This window comes from Buteo buteo, chromosome 1, assembly GCF_964188355.1.
Source record: "Buteo buteo chromosome 1, bButBut1.hap1.1, whole genome shotgun sequence".
Lineage (NCBI taxonomy): Eukaryota > Metazoa > Chordata > Aves > Accipitriformes > Accipitridae > Buteo > Buteo buteo.
Genome location: NC_134171.1, coordinates 82,541,048 through 82,562,426, shown reverse-complemented (window position 1 = coordinate 82,562,426; position 21,379 = coordinate 82,541,048). Strand labels below are relative to the sequence as shown.

Below are 21,379 nucleotides of genomic sequence, written 5' to 3'. Positions count from 1 at the left end.
TTGTTTTTTGGGTTGTTTTTTTTTTACATAGTGACTGTTGTCCTTCTCTTTGGTCGATACTTGGTATCTGTAGAACTGCAAATAAATAGTCCAGATCCAGTCATGATTGTAGTGAAAAGAAAAAATCTCTATGGAGCTGTCAAATGTTAACTCCTGTAAGTGGTGCATTTTTCATAGAGCACTTTGGATGTCTCGGAGTAGTACATTAGAAAAAGCTTGTTAAGTCCACAGACTGTGAGTTTGTCCCATACTAAAAAAATGCCATCTAAGTATTCTTCAATCCTTCATGCTTTATTCTAACAGCATGTTAATAACATATTGAGTAGATTGCCCAGCCATAGTGGCCACATGTAAACAAAGTGATCCTTAATTCCGACTGCCCTGAAGCGTGGGTGGCATGTAGAGATGCCAGCTGAGACTTTGCAAATTAACATGTCAACATTGGAGTTTCCCACATTGCGAGCCTCTCGTTCTCATGTTCACATGGTTGCTGGTAGCTGCGTAAGGTGTACTTTTCTCTTGTAAGCCTTTCTTTTCCTTACTGGTAGAGTGCTTGCTTTTAAGTATGGTCTGCATACTTGTGTAAAACTCCTAAAAACAATCTCAGAGGTGTGTGCGCACAGGAAGAGATGATGTGATAAGTATCATAAAGTGCGAAGGACTCTGGCTCCATGTTTTTATCTTCTTTCTTGTAAAGAAAGTATCTTCAAATGATGGTTTGTTGACACTTTGTCTTCACCAGTCAAAAAACTGGTAAAGACCAATACGCCAGCTTCTGTGCCCCTGAAATTCATCACGAATTCAACTAAAAATCTACATGTGAGGAAACAAAGTATGTCATGAAATTACTGAATCAATTGGAAGAGCCCACAGATCAAAAATCACAGTTTCCTAGCATGGTAGGACTACAGAAAACTGCTGCTGTTGACTACTGAGACAATTTTGTCAGAATGGATTTGAATTCATAATGTGCTAAAGTGAGTAAATTGCTGAGACAGCAGTACTGACAAAAATGCTTTTTAAAGGCCTTGAAAGAATGGGGGAAAGGACAAACTACTGATGACCTACCAAAAAATTGGAGTTGACAGACCAGGAAAGAAAATACAGATCTGAGTACTCCTAACTTCTAGGACTTCTAAGCTTTGAAACACAGTGCTGAATCTTTTGAGTATTTCATGGAAGTGCTCACTAGTACGTGAATTTGTATATGAAGCAGCTGAACTGCTGCATCATGTCTTCAATTTGTGTGTTCAAGTTTTGATATAAAAGAGAACATCATGCAAGTCTGTGAGAAACTGTTCTGAAAAAGGGGATGGGAAGAGATGGGTACAATCATATTCATCTAATATGAGATCAATACATGTTACAGTGAGAAGATTCATAAAAAAACCAAAGATCATGTACGCTGGGATTTTCAAAGGCACCTAAATGAAATATCAAGATCTCATTGTGTTTCACGGGGATTTTAGCAGTTTTGTCCCTCTTCTGTTCACAGTCAGGCACTGTTACTTCGGAGTGACAACATACACAACAAGAGATGCTTCTGGAATAAAAGTGCCTGTACAGGGAGTTAATTATGAAGAGTTAATTCATAATAACTCCTCATGTAGACAAGAAGTTCATATTCCACATCGTGATCGATATTCACGTGTATGTAATGTGTCTTGAAGTGATGTGCATTGCAGGAATTTAATTTTGAGATAACAAAAGTATGAATGAAGGAAGTGAGAATCTATTCGGAAAGCGCTGCTTGCTGCTTCTTAGCCAGAAACAAATGGAATATAGTCGTATGGTCTTAGCTACAATCTGAGCTTCCAGCAATAATGGAGAGACTTAACATTTTTAGCCTTTCATGTTTCTCTGCGTGAAAGAAAAGCAAGTGATGATTGATTCATTCCTAATAAAACAGAAGTTGTAGATGTTCGTTTGTTGCGTCGTTCTCCCTTAACCTTTTTAAAGTATAAAAACAGATGATTGCTGTTTTGCCATGGTAAATTATTGTAGAAGTAGTAAACCATGAAAAAAAATGGGGAAAAAGAAGGTAAAATGTGTGTCCTATTGAGGGCAAAGATGCTTTTCCCATTAATTTCAGGAGTGTCCAGATTTACTCCTCATGTGCTCAAATATTTGTTCTTTGTTGATGTTTTTACCAAGACAGTTGATTTTTCAAGGACATTTAAACATTAAAATCCAATTTTGTGTCTTCACGCGCATATACACATCACGGGAGACGGTGCAGTGCTAATAGCTATCCTTCGATCTTAAAAGGGATCTCTTTCAAGTACCTGTCAGAATCTGCTCCTGTGTCAAACCTCATCCAAATGCTTGCCTGACTGAAGCCTAAAGCTATAAAAGCGTTCTGTCAACGTGAATTCCTGCGCTACCTTCCCCTTCATCCTGCTGCGTGTTTAGAAAGATAGTCTGTTTTCTTAACAGTAAAAGATGTGGAAAATGTGCTGAAGTTTGCTGAAAGGAATTTAAAAGGAAATATTTTTGTCTTGGCATGTAGCGCAGTTGTAAGAAGAATCATTTTGATGACATCCATCTGTTGCAGATTAAAATAGGTTGGAATCGGGGATTGTGAAGTGAATTAGTACTGTATGTTAAGTAGGGTGATGGAAATAAATGCATTGAAATGGACTGGGTGACTGAAATAAATTGCTTTGTTGATCAGTATTAATAAGCTGAAAGTGGGAGGCTTTTAGGATATTCTTGTGATGTGAAAGAATGGCTTTCACCTGGTGTTTCTGACAGGGAGGTGCAATTAAATGAGAAACATGCTCCATTGGAGGTGTTTCAGTGGAACACCAAGTACTAGTCCAATAGCGTGCACGCCCTCCTGTACCTCTCTAATCACATCCCCACAAAACAGGCTTTTACAGTTATTTATCTGCTTTTTGAAACTCACTCCTATTCTGTTTCTTTATTTTAAGTATGAAAATTGTTACTGTCTCTGTGTGCATTCCCAAATGCTTATTCTGTTTAATCATTACTTCTGTTGCACAACTTTGGTTTTTTCCTCTTGGTATCTGCCGTTGCATTAGTAGCCAATTTACCTGTGAGTAGGTTCACGTGTGGGGGAACATCAAAGTATGGGCTGGTTTCAAATAGCCAATGTAATTTCATGTCATAGCTGTAGATAAAGGCAAGAGGGCTGACACATTTCACGCTCCCTTGCTTAACAGTACATCCCACAATTTAACTGGAAAATGAAAACATGATATTATTTTTTTTTTAACCTATAAATGCTAATGGGGCTTTAAATGCGATCGTATGAATGCAGGCAGTTTAGGAGTGAGCGTGTTTACAACATTATCCTGGATTTAGATACTCAGGCTTGAGTACTTCATCCGCTTTGTTCTATGGTTAGCTACACTTGCAGCGCTGCCTGGTTTTGTGGGCCCTTTTTTTGTTTGTTTTTTTTTTCCCTTTAGCATGCTCCAATTCTGTGTCACAGGTGATAAAATATATCCATCGGACTTTTTTGCTCTTGGATATTGTTTTTTCGCCAGTGTATACCTCTGTGTTAAGCCAGTGTGTGTACATGAATAGGCACTGTAGTCATGTAACTTTTTATGCCAAGTACAAATCCAACGCCAATGTATGTTTTCTTAAGTAGCATAGCCAATAACAGGATTGGTCAATTATTTTCCAGAGTTTTGAGCGCGTATATGTATGTATAAAAAAACCCCAGAAAACTATGGCTAGCAAGTTGATGCATTAATTTTTTTTTTTTGTTGCTAATATCAGTTACAATGATTTCTGTTTTTTTTTTTTCTTTGGTTCATGCTTAATTTTGAACTTCAGCAATTATTGCGCTAGTTTGCTCGCTCTGACAGGTCTGCAGTTCTTTTGTGCCAGTATTGCCTTCTCCAAGTATGTATATGCTAATTAATGCAGATATAATGCAAAGTCAGTTTTCTTCACAGTTTTATTCTCCTGCAGCATAAAATGTGGAAACCTTTCACTGATGCTGAAGTTGTACTCTCTTTTAAGCGGGAGCTAACTAGAGAATTTTTTTCTTCTTATCTTTTTACAGTCTGACAGCAATGCAAGCTTCCTCCGAGCTGCCAGAGCTGGCAATCTGGACAAAGTAGTGGAATACCTGAAAAGTGGAATAGACATTAACACATGTAATCAGGTAAGATATTTGAAGGACAGAAGTTTGCAAGAATGAGTTGCACACACACGCACCACCACCACCACCGCCCCCCCAAACCTATTTTTTTCAGGCTAGGTTACTTCATGCAGATGTTTTGATTCACCGCAAGCTATGTTTTCAGTCTTGTTCTTCAGTGGTATCTTTCTACAGTAGGCTGATAATGTCTATAAAATTGTGTTGCTTTTAGTAAAGCTTTCTGTAAGCCTTTTTGGGCTCCTCTTTCTTGCCAGTGTCCTGCAGGTATGGATATATGTTAGTGAAGTACCTATGATCAAAACTTAAGGTATGCTTTGATAGTGTAATGCTAATGGACCTGCTATTGTGAAGTTCCATTCCAATGGAAACAGTGAGCACTAAATATAGTTGCATTCTTCAAAATACTCAAGTTATGTAAAAAAAAAAAAGTTCTAATTCAGGAAGTTATTACGTAGTATTCTTTCGATACAGGTAAATACTATGATAAAATATGCCTGGATATCAAGTTGAAGGTTCTCAGTAATTCTGGTTGCTTTCTTTGTAGAAAGCTACAGTGTAGATGGCCAGAGGCATCTGTGTTCAGCAAAACCCACCCCACTCCCCATCTGCTTGGTTTTGTTTTGCTGTGAGAGAGTGAGATTGAACTCTCTGTCTGAACAGGAGACTTGGAAAGCTGAGGCCCACCCGTTAGCCAGTTTTCTTTCCCATACGGAGAGTCTCTCATTCTTTTATTTGTCTGGAGAAGTGGGACTATGCCAACACTCATATTTTTTTCTCTGTTAGTTATTGCTGTTTATATACTGTATCCATTTATTAATTGTAATGAGGCATGCCCATGTAACGGGTATTCTTAATTTTAATGAAAGATATGCCTTTCTCTAGAGAACATACATTGCAAATAGGAGTTGAGGAGCAATAGGTATTACAACAAATTGACAGATGAGCAGAGGATGGCAGTGAGATGACTGTGATTAATAAATTCTACAGCATGCCAGCTGTCAGGGTTTGGGATTATTTATTTTTAAAGCTATTTCAAAGACCTCTTTTTTGGCATCTTCACAGGTGTAGGGGTTTAAAAGAAAGTTCCAAATTTCCTGTTGCAAATGTTTGTCCAAAGGACAGTGTGGGCTGGCATCCTTGGCAGAGCCAAGGAAGAAGTTGAAAGCTGTGTATGAAAAATGGTATCCCTAGCTTATATGTGAAGACATTGCTTGGAAGTTTTGAAGTGAGGTGTGCTTGAATGGATAAGAGAAGTCAACCTGATGGAGACTAACCATGTTTTCCAGGCAACAGTTTGCAAACATAAATGTAGTACTGTTTGAGTGGATTTCAAAATTGAGTTGCAAAACATTTTTCAGTCACCTGAAGAAGTTTCTTGTAAATGTCATTTTTTTCATATTCAGTGTGTTATGTTTAAGCCCTGTAGCACAGGGACATTTTTAGAGTCTTGGGTTTCTATCGTATCTAGAGCAAGCGTTCTCTTCCAGGACACACTCTAATTCATATGATAGTAATAGCAATAACTTAAAAAAAGAAATAACAGGTCTAAATTTGTAACAAACTTTTTACTGTTCTTAAATAAATTATCCTGGTCCTATTTCCAATATGTTGATACATGTTTCTCCAAAATAAAGAAATATGGCCTGTGTTTTTGGTTTTATGCTTACTTTTCAGGGCCTGTTATTGCTTGGCTTGCTCATTAAATTAATGTGAATGGTAGGGGAATGGGATAGCAATTGAATAAGTCATAATAAAGAGAGCAAATGCTAGCAAAATAAAGAGGTAAATTTGCACACTATCTGTGGATTTTATTAATCCTTTTTATTCAGATCACTCAGGTAATATTTTAGCAAGCAAATTTTAGAACTAAAATATTATTTGCTTGTACACAATAATCTATTAAAATCAGGTTTTTCAATGTTTTTTCTATTTTGTGGTGAAAAGTATCATCTAAGTATCACTAAATAACCTAAAGACAGAAAAAGGATGGAAAGTATGTGCTTTACTGAAGACGAGAAAGATAATTCCATTGTGACTCTAATGTCCCCCCATCATTCACATTTATATTTGATATAATAAATAATATTCCCTTTCTGGCAGAGTACGTTTCAGGTATAAGACATTTAGACCTGCTCTGTCCTTTGGGAAGTATGTAGGGATGGAATATACTGGTACCGGATAGTGGAAAAAATTGAAGTAAAAAATATTATTTTAGATTTTGTATAGAGAAAACACCCATATTGTCTTATGTCTTCCGATAGCTCTTCAGATTAAGATCAGAAATAATCAAGGTTTTCATTACTGTGTCCTGAGACACAGTTGTGGCTCCTAATGTAAATTGTGTCCATAAGCTGAGCTGCTAGTTGCCGTGGACATACCTATGATAAATAAGTAAAATATTTAGGAAATAAAGCTGTATTTATCTTTGGAATTAGTAAGGAAATTATGTTGTGACTCCATTAAGCTGTGACAGCTAATAAATTGCTCTCCACAGCAGCTAGAAGGAAAAAGGCTGTTGAAACAGCACTTCTAGGTTTTTTTGAACGACTAAGGTGAAAGGTACACATTTTCCAAGTCAATCATCAGACTGAAAGCTTGAGTTGTTTTCCTGCTCTGATACGAACGTGGGCTTTAGAAGCTGTTGATTTCTTTGGTAGCAAAGAAATGCTACAAAAGCATGGTTTGATTTGGTGGCAAGAGCAATAATCCCCCATGATACTGTAAGCCTTCATTTTTCTGAAAGAATTTTAACAAAGTTGTTGGTGAGTATGCTCTGGAATAGTACCCTGCCAGCAGTGCTGATGGCAGATTCCCCAGTCTTTGGAATTTGATTTGCAGTTACTATATGTCTGAAACCTTGGTGAAGAAATGAACCTTTTGTTTTTCTTCTTTGATATCTGGAGGCCACTTGTATGAAAATTATTAGTAAGTTGCTTCAGAAACCTGTAAAGGGATTACTTTGAAGGGGCAGAAAGAGTTGTGAGTTTTCTAAAGGTAGTATTCGTACATGTCGTGGTCTAAGCCCAGCCGGTAACAAATCATCAGGAAGCCGCTCGCTCACTCCACCCCCCTGCCCCGGTCCTGGTGGGATGAGGAGAAAATACAAAGAAACGCTCGTGGATCGAGACAAGGACCGGGAGGGATCACTCACCACTTACGGTCACGGGCAAAAGACAGGCTCAACTTGGGGAAGAAACAAAATCAATTTAATTTACTACTACCAATCAAACCAAAACAAGGATATTAGTAAGTAAAACCCAACCTTAGAACACCTTCCCCCCACCCCTCCCTCCTTCCCGCCTCAGCCCCACTCCCGGTTCTCCCCCCTCCTCCCCCCGACAGCACAGGGGACGGGGCTGGGGTCGGTTCCTCACACGCTGCCTCTGCCGCTCCTTCCTCCTCAGGGGGAGGAGGACTCTGCACTCGTCCCCTGCTCCACCGTGGGGTCCCTCCCACGGGAGGCAGTTCTCCACAAACTTCTCCAACGCGAGTCCTTTCTGCGGGCTGCAGTTCCTCACAAACTTCCCTGGCGTGGGGCCTTTCTGCAGGCCGAGCTTCAGTCGCACGCTGCTCCAGCGTGTGCTTTCCCATGGAGTCACGGCCATCTTGGGGGGCATCCCTCTGCTCTGGCGTGGGCTCCTCTTTCCCTGGGCTGCAGGTGGGCATCTGCTCCCCCGCTCCCCTCCATGGGTTGGGAGGGGACAGCCTGCCGACTCACCACAGCCTGCGGGGCACCCCCTCCTCCTCCTTCTTCATTGACCTCGGTATCTGCAGAGGGGTTCCTCTCACATTCCAATCCCACCACTGACTTGCAGGTTTCCCCTCTTAAATCCGTTCTCCCAGAGGTGCTACCGCCGTTGCTGATGGGCTCGGCCTTGGCCAGTGGCGGGTCCGACTCGGAGCCGGGGAAGCTTCTAGCAGCTTCTGACAGGAGCCACCCCTGCGGCCCCTGCCCCGCTACACAAGAAGCCTGCCACACAAACTCAAAACAATACATCATCTTCCCTTGGCTTACTTGTGGTATACCCTAAACCTATTATTATAAGGAAGAGCTTTGTACTGTTTTAACTGTCTTTTTTTACATTTCTGGTGCATCTTTGACTTCAGTGGTTCAGTTCTAATGGAGACTTTCTTGGTCTGTTGTTTGCCTAAATGCCCAAATCCTATCTGGGCCTTCATAAAATTTTAGAAAGAATTTTTCGCAGCTGTATAGTAGCTAGTGCATGACCTCATAGGTCTTCAGTGGGTTCTAAAACACTTCTTCATTTTGAAGTTCAAAGGAAGCGGGAGGAAGTTTAGCACTCCACAGTGCCAGTCTCCTCCCTTAGGAGCAGTTGCTGGAACTGCAGAGGTAATTGTTCCACCAAGAGCAAGATTAAATCCAATTCAAAATGTGCACTCACATAGTAGAAAGAGCACTGGGCAGTGTGGGCATTATAGAAATATTATGTACTACTTTATCACCCTGAAAGCATTATGGTCAGCCAGTTGATTTTCCTTAGCCAGCCCATGTGAAGCACCTGATCCCCTGTGACCTGAGGTGCGGAAGTCTGAGGTTTCCCTTGCTATTTTTGTGAGATCTCAGCCGGTAAGTAAACACTCCGTGGGTAGTTATATTTAGCTGACTAGCTAACTTGTGTCCAAGCAGATTAAAATCTTGTAGCTCACTTGCATTAGCAATGCAGTTCTGATTACCCTCAGATGGTTAGAGAGTAGCCAGATTTTTTTACCTTGTTTCAGAAAAGTGTAAGCTTAAATATGTTTTTATCATTGGTTGATCTTAACAATAACATGAATTGTTTTATATCTTTTTATAAAAAGGCACTTAAATTTTCTGCTTAAAATACTACCTTCCCTTTCAGGAAATTTATTACTGCTGTAAAAATACACTGTTAAAGTTTCACTATTGATATGACTGTAACGTGATAGAGTGTTTTAGTTTGGCTCTTTTGTAAGTCTGTCATATAAATCCAATTACTCTTGCTTCATAGTCTGGGGACCTACATTTGCAACGCTTATTTAGGTGACTAGTACCATCAAATTTAATAGGACTGTAACTGTTACTTAAAATAAATACGCAAGTAAGTGTCTGCATCAGTCCTGAAAAAAGTCTTGACATTCTAGTGAAATCGATGGCATTTCTTTGAAGGTAGACTTGAAAGCTCAGGCTGTATGGTGTCCAGCTTTCCCCTAACTCTTAGCCAGATTTAATCAAAATGATCACTAACTGAACAGTGGCTATGAATTCTGAAAGTAAAATCACTTAAAGGTTGTTTTTAAACAACATTAAAATCAGTAAATCAGTCAATAGAAATGTCACTTTAGCTCTGTTTTGTAACTCATGCATCATGAGATGGGCTAAAATTTCAGTGCACTGTCTAAATAGAAGTTTCAGAGACTATTCACCTTGACAGCCTACAGCGTCAGGTTCAACTTGTTGGCAGCACAGTTTGTTCTGTTTGACTCTAACAGTGGAAGAGGAGGAGTTCCTGGTAAAAGGATGCAGTTATTCAGGGAAAGGTTGGGAGAGAGGAGAATACTGTGAACATGCTGCCCCAGCATACGTCGACTGTGCTATCTGTCTTGGGCAGGGGTTCTGTGAATAACAACTATTAATGAAAGGTGTTGTTGGTGTAGCATCCCTGGTTATACTCCCATATCCCTGGACATAACAATTATAAGAAAAACTCCTGTGCTTTGGCTACATTTGGGAACATAATGAGTGTGCCTATGCTCACTCATGACCTGCCTCCCCAGTTTCACCCCTGAGTCCTGGTTCCCTAGTCATCCACGCTGTACGTGTATTGGTTGGCTCTCAGGCTCCTTCTGACATACAGCAGCTGGTTTTCTCTGAGATGAGACCTAGGAGTAGTGCAGGCACCACTATCCTCATGCAGCGGGGAAAGCCTGCACTGGGGGTGCTGCGGCTCCTTGTAGTGCCCCAGTATATCTGAGCAAAGGTGGATCCTGTAAGCCTTGTCTCAGGCCATGAGCCACATTGTGCACAACTTACTCGTGGCGTTGTGCTAAAAAAGTTTTTTAAAAAATCCCTCTTCTTTTATAGCCTGTGGTACAGAATTCACGTTATTTCAGGAACTTTCACCCAGAGAAAAGAAACACGTTTACGCTCTGTCTTTGGGATATGGTGCACCACATGGGACCAGGAGAAGACTGCAGGCAGGAGGTGGTGCGTGGTGTGAGGTGCCCAGGCTGTTGTAGGGAGACCTAGCGCGGACAGCACGTAAGCTGTGCTGTGTTGCATTGCCTGGGGGCTCGGGCACAGGTGCACAGAGAGACAGCCCTGGCATAGGAATCTGGGGTGTGAGGGATAGATTTTCAAAGTTTCTTGGTATTCTCAAGATCTCCAAGTCCTTAATACTGTGGAAAATTAGCTACATGTTCAATTTCAAAACTACGTTTAAGTCCTAGTTAATTTAAGTATGCAGCTAAGTGCTAGTCTGAAGAAGGCTGTTTTCCTGAACTGGAGCTTTATACTATCCAAATGTTATCTATATCACCAAGACAGCCTCCATAAAATTCCTTGCTCCTTTTCTGGTACTTATATGCTGACATTCAGGCTGGATAAATGTCAAAACTAATTATAAAACCCACAATTGTGGCCACTATGTATTTTTGAAAAAAGAGTAGATGGAAGAATAAGAAATGAAATAATGTAAAATATTTTGAGACATTACCTTCCCTGCTGAAGAAAAGCTGCAGATGATTAAAGTAGGCATGTGTCAAACGGAAGTTAGGACACAAAAGCGAGAGCAGTTCTGTCGCCTGTGCCAAGGAATTTAATGGTGAGCAGGGTAAGAACTGGGGCTTTCCATGTGCTGCTTATTGAAAACATATAGAAAGAATCTTGTTTTACTGTCTAGAAGAAAGTTTCCATTGAAAGACCTACTGTCGAGAAGAACACTTGCTGAGTTATATGGGACACAACCTGGCAAGCTTCAAGTTCCCCAGTTAGGGAAAAGTAAATCTAGACTCAAATTCTTATATTCAAATAGATCCAGCAAATTTTATGTTTTGCTTATAAGCACCAATAGTAACAAAAAGGATCACCCCCAGGACAGAGCACAGTTAATATGATAATTACTTGGAAACGTTACGAATTTTTTTCCAGTGTTCATATTCTCTTGCTTGCTGTGAGAGGAATATGACTAGGGTTGTTTCAGATTGATCTTCTGTAGAAAGCGCTTCCCATTTGCAGCTGGCTGGCAGAGCTCCTTTTGCACTGTACAGGTGAAATCAGAGCCAGATGAATGCCAACATCAGAATAGATGCTGTGTAATTTCTTAGAGGCTTGAAATGGATACAGTATTCCTGGATGATAGATGGCATGACCACCAGCTTTCAGGGTCTGTGGATTTGCACTGTGGTTAAGATCAAAGCTGGACTTACACCTGCAATTATTAGGGTAGAAAAAAGTGGTTGACTAGTGTGCAGAACAGAAAAATCCCATATTAACATGATTTAATTAAGTAATCTTACCTGACATCTGGGTTGAGTTAACTCAGGAATTTTCTAGACTGTATGAAGTGTTTTGAGCTCTTGACAAACAGTACAAAACAAAAAAATGCTAAAATAACCCCTTCAGATCTATGAATAGAATTAATCTCTGTTTTGGATTGTCTCAGCCCTGGTAGCCAGGAAAAACTTCTGTCTGTGCACTGGCTAATCTGTTTCTCTGAAGACATTTCCCAGGTACAAAGAATGAACTGAGATGGGCATCCTACCTCATCAGGACTAGTGAGCCCAATTTCTTAGTGTTCACAATCCATTGAGCACGAACAGGCACTTCAGCTTCTTGCAAACTCTGGTGCCCTATAAAATTGCTCACAAAGCTTGTTGATAACTAAGACCCTCAGCTTCTATTGATTAAGCATCACTGGTGTATTGTAAATTTTATTAGGAGTGGGAGCAAACTCCTCTTCTAGAGGTTAGGGAATGGTGAATAAGCCATGGCAGCTGCTACTGCAGCCTTAGAGTTATTCCTCCTTCTCCAAGGGGTTTGAATGGGGTGTCTATGTGGTTCTGTTCCAGCTGTCTAAGGGGAAAAGCTAACACACTCTGTGCAAAACACTGGAGCTGTATTTTGTTTTTAAGAGTGATATATCTGAATGCTCTTTCAAAAATGAAGCCTTCTATATGCGGGATTTTTTTTTTCATCAGTATAATGCTATTTTTAGACTAGATCCCATCTCAGAAACCAGTAGATAATGTTAAGAGTGAGCTTTCCTGCACAGAGATGAGACAAGAAGATGCTTGCTTTCTTCAGTTTTAGTGTTTGTTTCTCAGATCCTAAGTTTTCATAGAGATCTGTCTTTATAGATAATCAAAGTATTTCCCCAGTTTAACTGTTTCAAAAATCTGATGAAACTTAATGTTTCTGGTTACACAGAATACAGGGATTAGTTACAGTTATTAATATAGTTATGCAGTTAATAATTAGTTATTGCTTAATTATGCTTTGTTGAATGCTACCTTCATAGCAAGTTAAATTACTGTGGAATTGCTCACTTAAATCTGAGTTCAATCGCCATCATCTATTCTGAAAATCATAAATAATTTCTTTATTTTTGGAGAGAGTTAGAAATGTCAGAGGACAAAATTCCCCTGTTTTAAAAACAGTCCCTTTAAAAAATCTAATTACTGGTATTTTATAGGATAAAAACCTGATAGCCATTGGAAAGCTCCGATTCCTTTAAAGCTATTTTCCTTATGTTTCAAATGTAGTTGTTTTAGGATGTGGTTGCTATTTCTAGTTAATGTAGCAAAAGAAAACAATTTGCTTCTGAATCAATGCTCAAAATGTTGACTAGCAAAATGAACTTTAATTTTACAGTACGCATTTGTGCAGCCCACAGTTCTAGCAGAAGTTAGACCCCAAAATCTGACAAGTCTAAGGGTTCATCAGCTGTCTGCTCTGTTTTGAAACAGAATTGGTAATCCAAAAGGCAACATAAAGTAACATTTCCCCATCTTGTCTTTGGAGGCTTGTCAGTTTTCATGGTGATAGATTTTCTTGAAAGGAAAAAACTGATGGATTTTGGCATTTGTGTTGAAGTCTTCTGCATTCACAAGGAACGTATGTGAAGTCTGACACCTTGAACAGAAAAGGATTGAAATATTAGGTAGTTTGGGGGGGGCCTCCAGCTCCCAGGCTCTTCAAAACTTAGATCTGTTTGGCTTTTGCTCTTGTTTTGTTGGCTTCTTTATAATTTGATCGGTGTCTTTATTGCTTCAGTTACAGTGAGACAGAGCACCAGCTATTAATTACTTCCTCATTTAGTCCAAATGGAAAGCAGCTAATGCTCCCAATAGTGCTAACTATAGACTAAAGTAGCACTGTAGTCATAATGAGGTCGACAGTATCACATGTTGATGTCACTCAGTAGGTTAATTTATTTTCATGAACCCATAGGCTATAAAGCAACATAAAGGGAGAATTTTCATAATCCGAAATTATTTTTCTTTTTTCAACCGTCCACCATTGAACTTGAGACAGCCATGCCCAGCTCTCTAATGTGCCCTTTCCCAAATCCTTTTTGAAAAGAGGTTGACCACATGCACTTTTTACTTCCCCGAGAGATTTATTCAGAGGAGAGTTTGCAGCAACCTTAGACTGACATCTATTAAAGAGATGGAGAAAAGTATTTGACTTCAACAAAGACTATGATATTGCTTTTTAGACTCAGCCTCTACTGGTGAGTGCAGATGCCTTCTTAACTCTGGCAAAACATGTAAAGGAGTTAGCATGACCATGCAGAATTAGTCACAATAGCTTTTTAATTTTCACTGTGTTTGTAACTTACGCTTTGCTGTTGGCCTGTTGGTACATATGCAAGCCTGTGAAGACAGCATCAGTGGAAGGGACTTCATATAAGTGTATTAAATTTCATGATTCAAGAGAATGTCAAAACTTTAAAAAAATAGTTTTTTGTATTGTTTTATTTTTGTTGACTTTCATGGTTTTTTTTCTGTAAGTTGCTTGAATGCCATTCTAACCTTGTGTGTCAAAGGCAAGAGTAATTATAAACTCAAATGTTGGCAAATCCTCCTGGAAAGTGTTGCATCCCAATTTCCATCACAGTCAATGGGAGTTATAAGGGGTCAGACTCTTAGTGTGAAGGAAAAAAGAGGGTTAATTTTGTTAATATACTTTCTTGCTTCCTAATGTTCTTAAAGATATTAAGTGCTTAATGAATACCTTCAAACAAAAGTAAATGTCAGGGAAGTAAGAATCATCATAATTAACAAAGGTTGTTTTCTTTAGTGCCAAGATCATTATATACTGAAGTAACACAAGCAAATGTTCACTTGTATAAAGAATTTTTCCCCACTTCCTTCAAACACTTTCTTTCCCCCATCTATACATTTTTATGTTCCTTATACTTCTTACTAAGTCTCAGCAACAGAAGGTAAGTAAAACTTTCTAGGACTACCAGGTTATTGTCTATACCTGTCACAGCTGAGCTCAGAAGGGAGGGTGTAAAAGCTCACACTGTGCCCATATTGCAGCTTTGCTAGGCAGTTCGTCAGTGAAGCTGCAGTAATGCTAGACATCTGCTGCGGCTGCATTTTGTCTTTTTAATAAGTCAATACCACTACAGAAGAAGCAATCCTGGCCTTGCCCTGCCTTGGTGGTCATGCTTCCATGCCGTGCTCTCTCCTGAGCTCTGCCAAGAAGTTGCCTTTCTGTGGGGTCAGTTTGCTTTGGCATAACAGGGTTAGGCAGGAATAGTATAAGCCATTATTGCTGTTGGATGTAGCAGCGATCTGGGTGATGTCCCAGAAGGAGTAAATGGCCCAGCATGATCGATGATGAACCGGGCAGCAGCTGACGAGCTTCCATTGCGTGAGGATCACTCCATAAGGCAACTGAATACAAAGGCAGAAGTAGCATGGACTTCCTTGGGTGATTTTCAGACAATATCAGTGAGACTTAAGTGCCTGTCTTATGGGGAAAAAAAGTGACTGACTTTTGATTAGCTTAGAAAAGGTTGCTGATTTCTATGATGTACAAGAAATCTGTGGGCTTTTCTGGTGAGGTGGCAATATGTAGGGTGACACTGTAAGTGCTGTGAGCAGTAGTGGTATGTGTGCACGTTTGTAGCACTCCACAGGTTACAAAACGTTGATGCCGCTAGCTCAGTGGTAGAGGAGAGAAAGAACTGAGGGAAATCAGGCTTTCCAGTGAAACACTTGAAGAACCAAGCTTGGGAGGTTTAGTATTATGTTCTTCTATGAGAGTTAGAATTACAAATGAGCCTCTAAAAGAAAGGTAGTTATGGTATACGTATGCTTTGTGGGCAGGAGCAGTCCCTATGCTGTAGAGTTTTGCTTAGCAGACAAATTAATTTAATTCCTTAATCCCCCCCCCCCCCCCCAAAGTTTTTTGGTAGGCATGGAAGAGAAAAAGGGAAATGTCAGAAACCTTTGTTGTTCTAAAATACAAGAATCCAGTTGACAAGAACGGAGGAGTTGCATAGATTAAATCTGAGCTTCCGTCATCATAAGTAGCATGGATCAGCCATGTGGGTTGGGAAATAATTACAGCATTGCTTTTGATTATGGAGGAACAAAGCTCGCTTTAAGGCTTCAGTCGCGCTGGCCCTCAAGGTTTAAAGTGCAGTGCTTGCTTCTGCTGCTGCTTGCCCCAGCTTACTTAATTTAAGGAATTAGGGAATTTGAATGTGTACAGTAGGAACTGTATTTAGGCTATAGTTTCTTTCTGTAACCTTTTTACTGGACCTCATGTATTCATTTTGCTGAAGTTTTAATGAATAAAAAAAGTCATACGTTTCAAAGAAACTCACCTAATCTATGCAACAATATTAGCTTTCAGCTGCTTAATGTGGTATCATTAGATATGTGTCCTAGATGTATGAATACAGGTATTTTAAGAGAATGCTGCTGACTAAGCACTGAGACGAGCCTTGCTTTCTCTGTAACTTGGCATACGGTAAACTAAAAAAGATGTTTGCCCTCAACTTTTTGTATTCAGAGGCATGTGTGGGCCGTGCAATATTGCTGGTTCTCTGCTGTTTGGTGACTTCAGTCTGCTCGCAGAGAGTGAAAGAGGTTAATAACATGTCACAGCAATACATCAGTTGTGTACAACTGTAGGGAGTCAAAGTTACCATTCATGCTCTCGTAGAAAGTGTTGATGACTGAATCTGTGAGGTTAGATGTGAGAACAGGTCTTTGTTTTCAAACAATGAGAAGAACACTATGTGTTTCCCCACAAAATACTATTTCAAAGCTTTCAACCGCTGTAGGTAGTAATTATGGTTATTTAATACTCAGCTGAGATTAAAAACCAAGGAAGATTAGAGCTTTATGAAATAGTTTCAGCCTGCAAAAGAATTACTGACATGTGCACCGTTCATCTTGATCATTATGGTCAACCTAACCGCATAATTTTGGCTAAGAATCTATCCTTGGTCCAGGGCACGGCACTACTGCCACCCTTGGGCTCTGCGGCTTGGTAGTAAGAGTGTTCCTCTGGAATAGGGAAGATTGGGTTGCTGCTGTCTTACCCGCACAACGGGGTTTGAAACCACATTTCTCATCAACATTTCCTAACTACTAGGCTGTGTAAGGGTATTCTTCTTCTGGCAGCTTGTGAATGTAGCCTTCCTTTAGTTCCTTTGCTTTTTTGGTAGTTACACTTCTGAATTTGACCACAAAATCTGCCTGAGCGGCTTACATGAATGTAGAATTAAATGGAGTTACTTCAGAAATGCATTTGGATTGCTGTGTCTGCAGCCATTGGACCCATTCCCATTAAATGCCTCCAGTGAAGTGCTAAGTGCTTTAAAATCCTACTGGGAATTACAAGCTTGAACTGCCTCTGTGGATGGACAAATAAAAGACCAGAAAGCTTCTTGTTTATTTTGCAATTTAAATGAGTATGAACTGCATAGAGACAAGTAAAGTGATAAAAATTACACAGTGCTAAACTTGCTGCAAGTTACTCAAATACCTGAGAATTGCTTATGATGCTTGCAATATGGAAAACAGGAGAATGCTGGAGGGCAATGGCAGTATCTGCTGCTGTCACCTGCCTGATGTACCATGAAAATTACCGTAGGATTGTGAAAAATAGGTTGGCAATTCAGCTACAATAGACTGTCATTTTATATTTTTCCCTTGGGTGGAATAGGGATACTAGGAAGAGGGACATACAGTTTCCATGGCTGGAATTTCTAAGAGATAAAGTATCATATTCCTACTTAATGTGAAAAGGATTTAGATGCTAACTTTCTTAGGTTGCTTTTTTTGAAAATCCTAGCTCTTATTTCATTAATTTTCTTTTCTTTTTTGAATGAGGTTACAAAACCTCAAAGTTTAGTGAAGACTTGCTCATCACAAACCAGCAGAGGTACTAAGTCAAGGATCAATATAATTTGCAAGCCACGTGTAATCGACAGCCATTTTGTCCTAGTTGTGCTTTCTGTTTGATACCAGTTATCCCAGAGGAGAGGAAGCGAGTCCAGGGTTCAGGACAGCTGCATCAGCCTGGAATAATCCTGACTGAATAGACACATCCTGTGTAAATTTGTCTAAGTCCTGTTTTTTCTATGTGTTGATAATACCTCAGTTGGGCTAGATAAAGTTACAGTACAGAGAAGGCAGATATGCACTCACATTTTGTAATAATGGGCTCTGTGGAGATACCCAAGGTAGTAGTGTGGGGAAATGCGAAACAGAAAGGAAGGAATCTCTTATGGATACTTGCAAAATATGATTTGTTTTGATGTCTTTGTTGCTATGAGAAAAATGTTATTGGAGAAGTTTGTCACACAGTGCCTTGGCTTAAATAGCCAAGTCCAAAGTATCTGACTCATGTAGACAGTCAGCTAAGAGATGTAATAGTATTCCAGCTACTAATCTTCTTCTTATACTAGGGTAAGGTAGGAATGTGTATCTTCAGAACTGATATTTGTAATTGATATGGCCCTTGTGCTTACAGAATGGACTCAATGCTCTGCACCTGGCGGCTAAAGAAGGCCATGTGGGACTGGTACAAGAATTATTGGAAAGAGGGTCGGCTGTGGATTCTGCCACTAAGGTAATTCAAGTGTGTCTGTAAGTTTATTCACAAAAATAAAAAGTCAAATACATGGGAGAAATTTAGGAAAAAAAAAGTACAAAATAAGATAATAATATAAATACCTCACTGATATTTAAAATGTTATTTCACTTATGGCCTGTGGGTCTATGTTCATTACTGAAGCTCATCGGTAGTAAGTGAAGATTTATCTTCTTTGTACAATCTGTTTACAGGGAAAGCATTAAAAGGTTATAGCAATGCCAGATTTTTCATTATTTCTAATGACAGGTCGCCATTATACAAAGAGTGAATATAGCTCAAAATAGTAGATTTTTTCAAATCTGTGAAAATTGGTAATTGACTGTATCATATTCAGAAACTTTTCGCTCAAAAGCACTATGGAAAACACACCTGTGTGCTAAGTTGTTTTGCCTTCAGCCTTTCCACAGGCAGGCGCATGCCTGTGTCCAAAACGTTCAATCAGTATGTTATTTGTCTATGGGTGCTGATTTCCTTGTGATGGGCCAGATTTGTTGGCTTGAACGATGTAATGTTTGTCTCCTAGTGTCTAGGTTGGCTGGCTGTCCTCAGCCTTTGCTTTTAGTTACCACCACTGTGTCCCTGTGGCACTCTCTTATTTTTTTTATGATTTCTGATGCGCAGGATCTCCATCAAGGTTAACACCCGTCCTCAGCTCAGAGAGCCTCTTGCTGAACTTGTAATTTCCATCATTGATGGAAAAACAAGTTCCCTTCTTCAAAAACATCTTTAAGTCACCTCTCAGTGAAGCTGTTGGTAGAACCCCCAGGTTCTAGATAGGACTTTGGGGTTTTGGTCTCATTTTATGAACCTTGATTCTTTAATAAAGCCATTTAAATATTGCTCCCAGGATGAGAGATTGGCCTGGAAAAATACAAAGCTGTTATACAAGCAGTGGTCTACTGCACTGCTGCTGTTTTATGAGAGATTATTTTTGTTGTGCAGTGTATCCCTTTACTTAAAGTTAACGCCTTTCAAAAAGACGCATTTTAATTTTATGCCAATTAGAGAAGGGAAAAAAATATTTATCTTCTGCATTTAAAAGGCTGGCTTCTGCTACTTAACAGTCAGATCTTCCTTTTGTGTCTTGTACTGGGAAATCTCATTGTACATGCGATTCACAGCTTGAATTCTAGGACTTCTAGATTTCAGCTACCTTCTACAGGACATGATCTCTGGATCTGAACGAAAAAAACTGTTATCCCCTACTAAATTTTGCCTAGAATCTTGTCCCATGCCCCAATCCCATTCCATAATTTCACTCAAAAGTTATGTTAGGATGTTAGTGTTACACAACCACTCAAGAAATCTTCATGGCTGCAACTACCAGTTCTATCCCCTGTGAAGTTTATCAAGCATCCTGGAACTGTCAGGTAGATTTGTACTCAAAAAATGAATGTTATAAAGAATTGCTGGTTGAAATTATTCCTGAAGAATGGTAATGTCTTTCATTTTTTCCCCTCCCTATAACAGAAAGGGAATACAGCCCTGCACATTGCGTCCTTAGCAGGACAAGCTGAAGTTGTCAAAGTTCTGGTTAAGGAAGGAGCCAATATTAATGCACAATCTCAGGTATGATGCTATTTTCCCTTCTCTCTTCCAAAAGTTATTTGATGAGATTGTATAAGATAGATTGGAGATGTTAGGCCGTGATTCCAAACATCCAAGCCTGACCAATCAAATTGAGGCTTATACTGGTAAGTAGGATAAAAGTAAATAACAAATTGAAGTCATCGTATACTCATTGTGTGATACGGGAACTTGCACTGTTGTTGATTGAAATCTTTTAGGAATTCCTAGTGTGCTTTAATAAAATTGTTTCAGAAATTACTAAAAATGGAGAAATACTACATCATATGTTTGACTTGAATTTGGTGAGCAGTAACAAAGAAGAAAATTTCTCAAAGACTTGATTTATACAATTGCTTTTCATGGTTATTTGTTGGCTAAAAATTTGCATATAACTTATTTCAGGCTTCTGAATTCATTCTTTATGTGGTCACAAGGAATTTAAATCCTAAGTTTGGAATTGGGGAAATTACCCTCATCCTGCCAGGCAAACCAACTGTAAAAACAGCCCTGTTATTTCCACTGACGTGAAGCTTGTGTGCTTTTCCAAAAAGTACCACAGAACGTGGTGATGTTGCAGATACGGACTGATGGGCCGCTTCTCTCCCTGGTCTGGGCAAGGCTGCAGTGGCAGCTGCCTGCCTGCTATGATATCAGAGCTGTAAACAGCATGTGCTAGATTCGCAGTGAACAACATACTGCATGCTAGCTAGGTGATGGTTTGTTTTCAGAGCTAACTTTTCCTATCTCCTCTGCCCTATAAACAGATGCACTGTTAGCACCATAGATTAATTGCCCAGTTATCCTAACATATGTTTTTGATACCTATTATTTCCTCTGTTAAGGATTAGGAACAATTTGTCAAATATATAATTTGATTAATGTTTGTAAATGCTACCTTAACTATGGTAACTGTGTCTGTAGCTATGAAGAACTGAACAGATGGTATAGATGAGGACTATATATGATAACGAAACTGCATCTTTCTGAAGCATCTAGTCAGCTTGTGACATTCTCAAAGTAAATCATTGAGCTAACTAACAGTGTTCAAATTGAGTCCTAGTGCGTCATTCAATGACTACAAACACCATTTTTGCACTAATGGTGTAAGCTAAGATGATGAGAAAAACAAGTTACGCTTCAGGGTTAGATTAATTTCAAATTAAATTTTCCTAGCACTTACTGTCTATAGGCAAGATAATGGCCCTTAGCTTAATCTGAGTGGGATATGTGAGCAGAACAAGAAGAGAGTGATCTGATTTAACAGTGCAGCTAGGAACTGCTTTGGTTGAAGAGAGTTTCAGGAAGCACGGCTGGGCCCGTGTGAGATGCTTTTCTCAGTCTTATTCCGTAGCATATTCCCTGATCGTTAGGAACATAGACAAGTTTGTAAAAGGTTTTGATTTGTCAGAGTCCATCCTAAGTCTGGCTAGCTCCATGTCTTGCTTGCCCAGACCTGGGAAACTGGGACCTGGAGAGTTTTCTTGCTGTTTGATGTTACAAATTTATGTTGGACAGTGTAAAGAAAGTAGAGAGCAGGAGATGAATGAATAGGTTTATAAAATGAA

The 21,379-nt window shown here is 39.5% G+C and overlaps 1 protein-coding gene across 27 annotated transcripts in view; it reads left to right on the top strand.

Moving 5' to 3' along the window:
* Positions 1–21,379, top strand: part of ANK2 (ankyrin 2) — a 381,291-nt gene that overhangs the window by 220,218 nt on the left and 139,694 nt on the right. For all 27 annotated transcript variants that reach the window (XM_075037668.1, XM_075037696.1, XM_075037705.1 and 24 more), the window contains 3 exons: positions 4,040–4,141; positions 18,123–18,221; positions 19,716–19,814. In XM_075037668.1, coding sequence (XP_074893769.1) covers positions 4,040–4,141; positions 18,123–18,221; positions 19,716–19,814 — 300 coding nt within the window. The remainder of the gene's footprint in view (positions 1–4,039; positions 4,142–18,122; positions 18,222–19,715; positions 19,815–21,379) is intronic.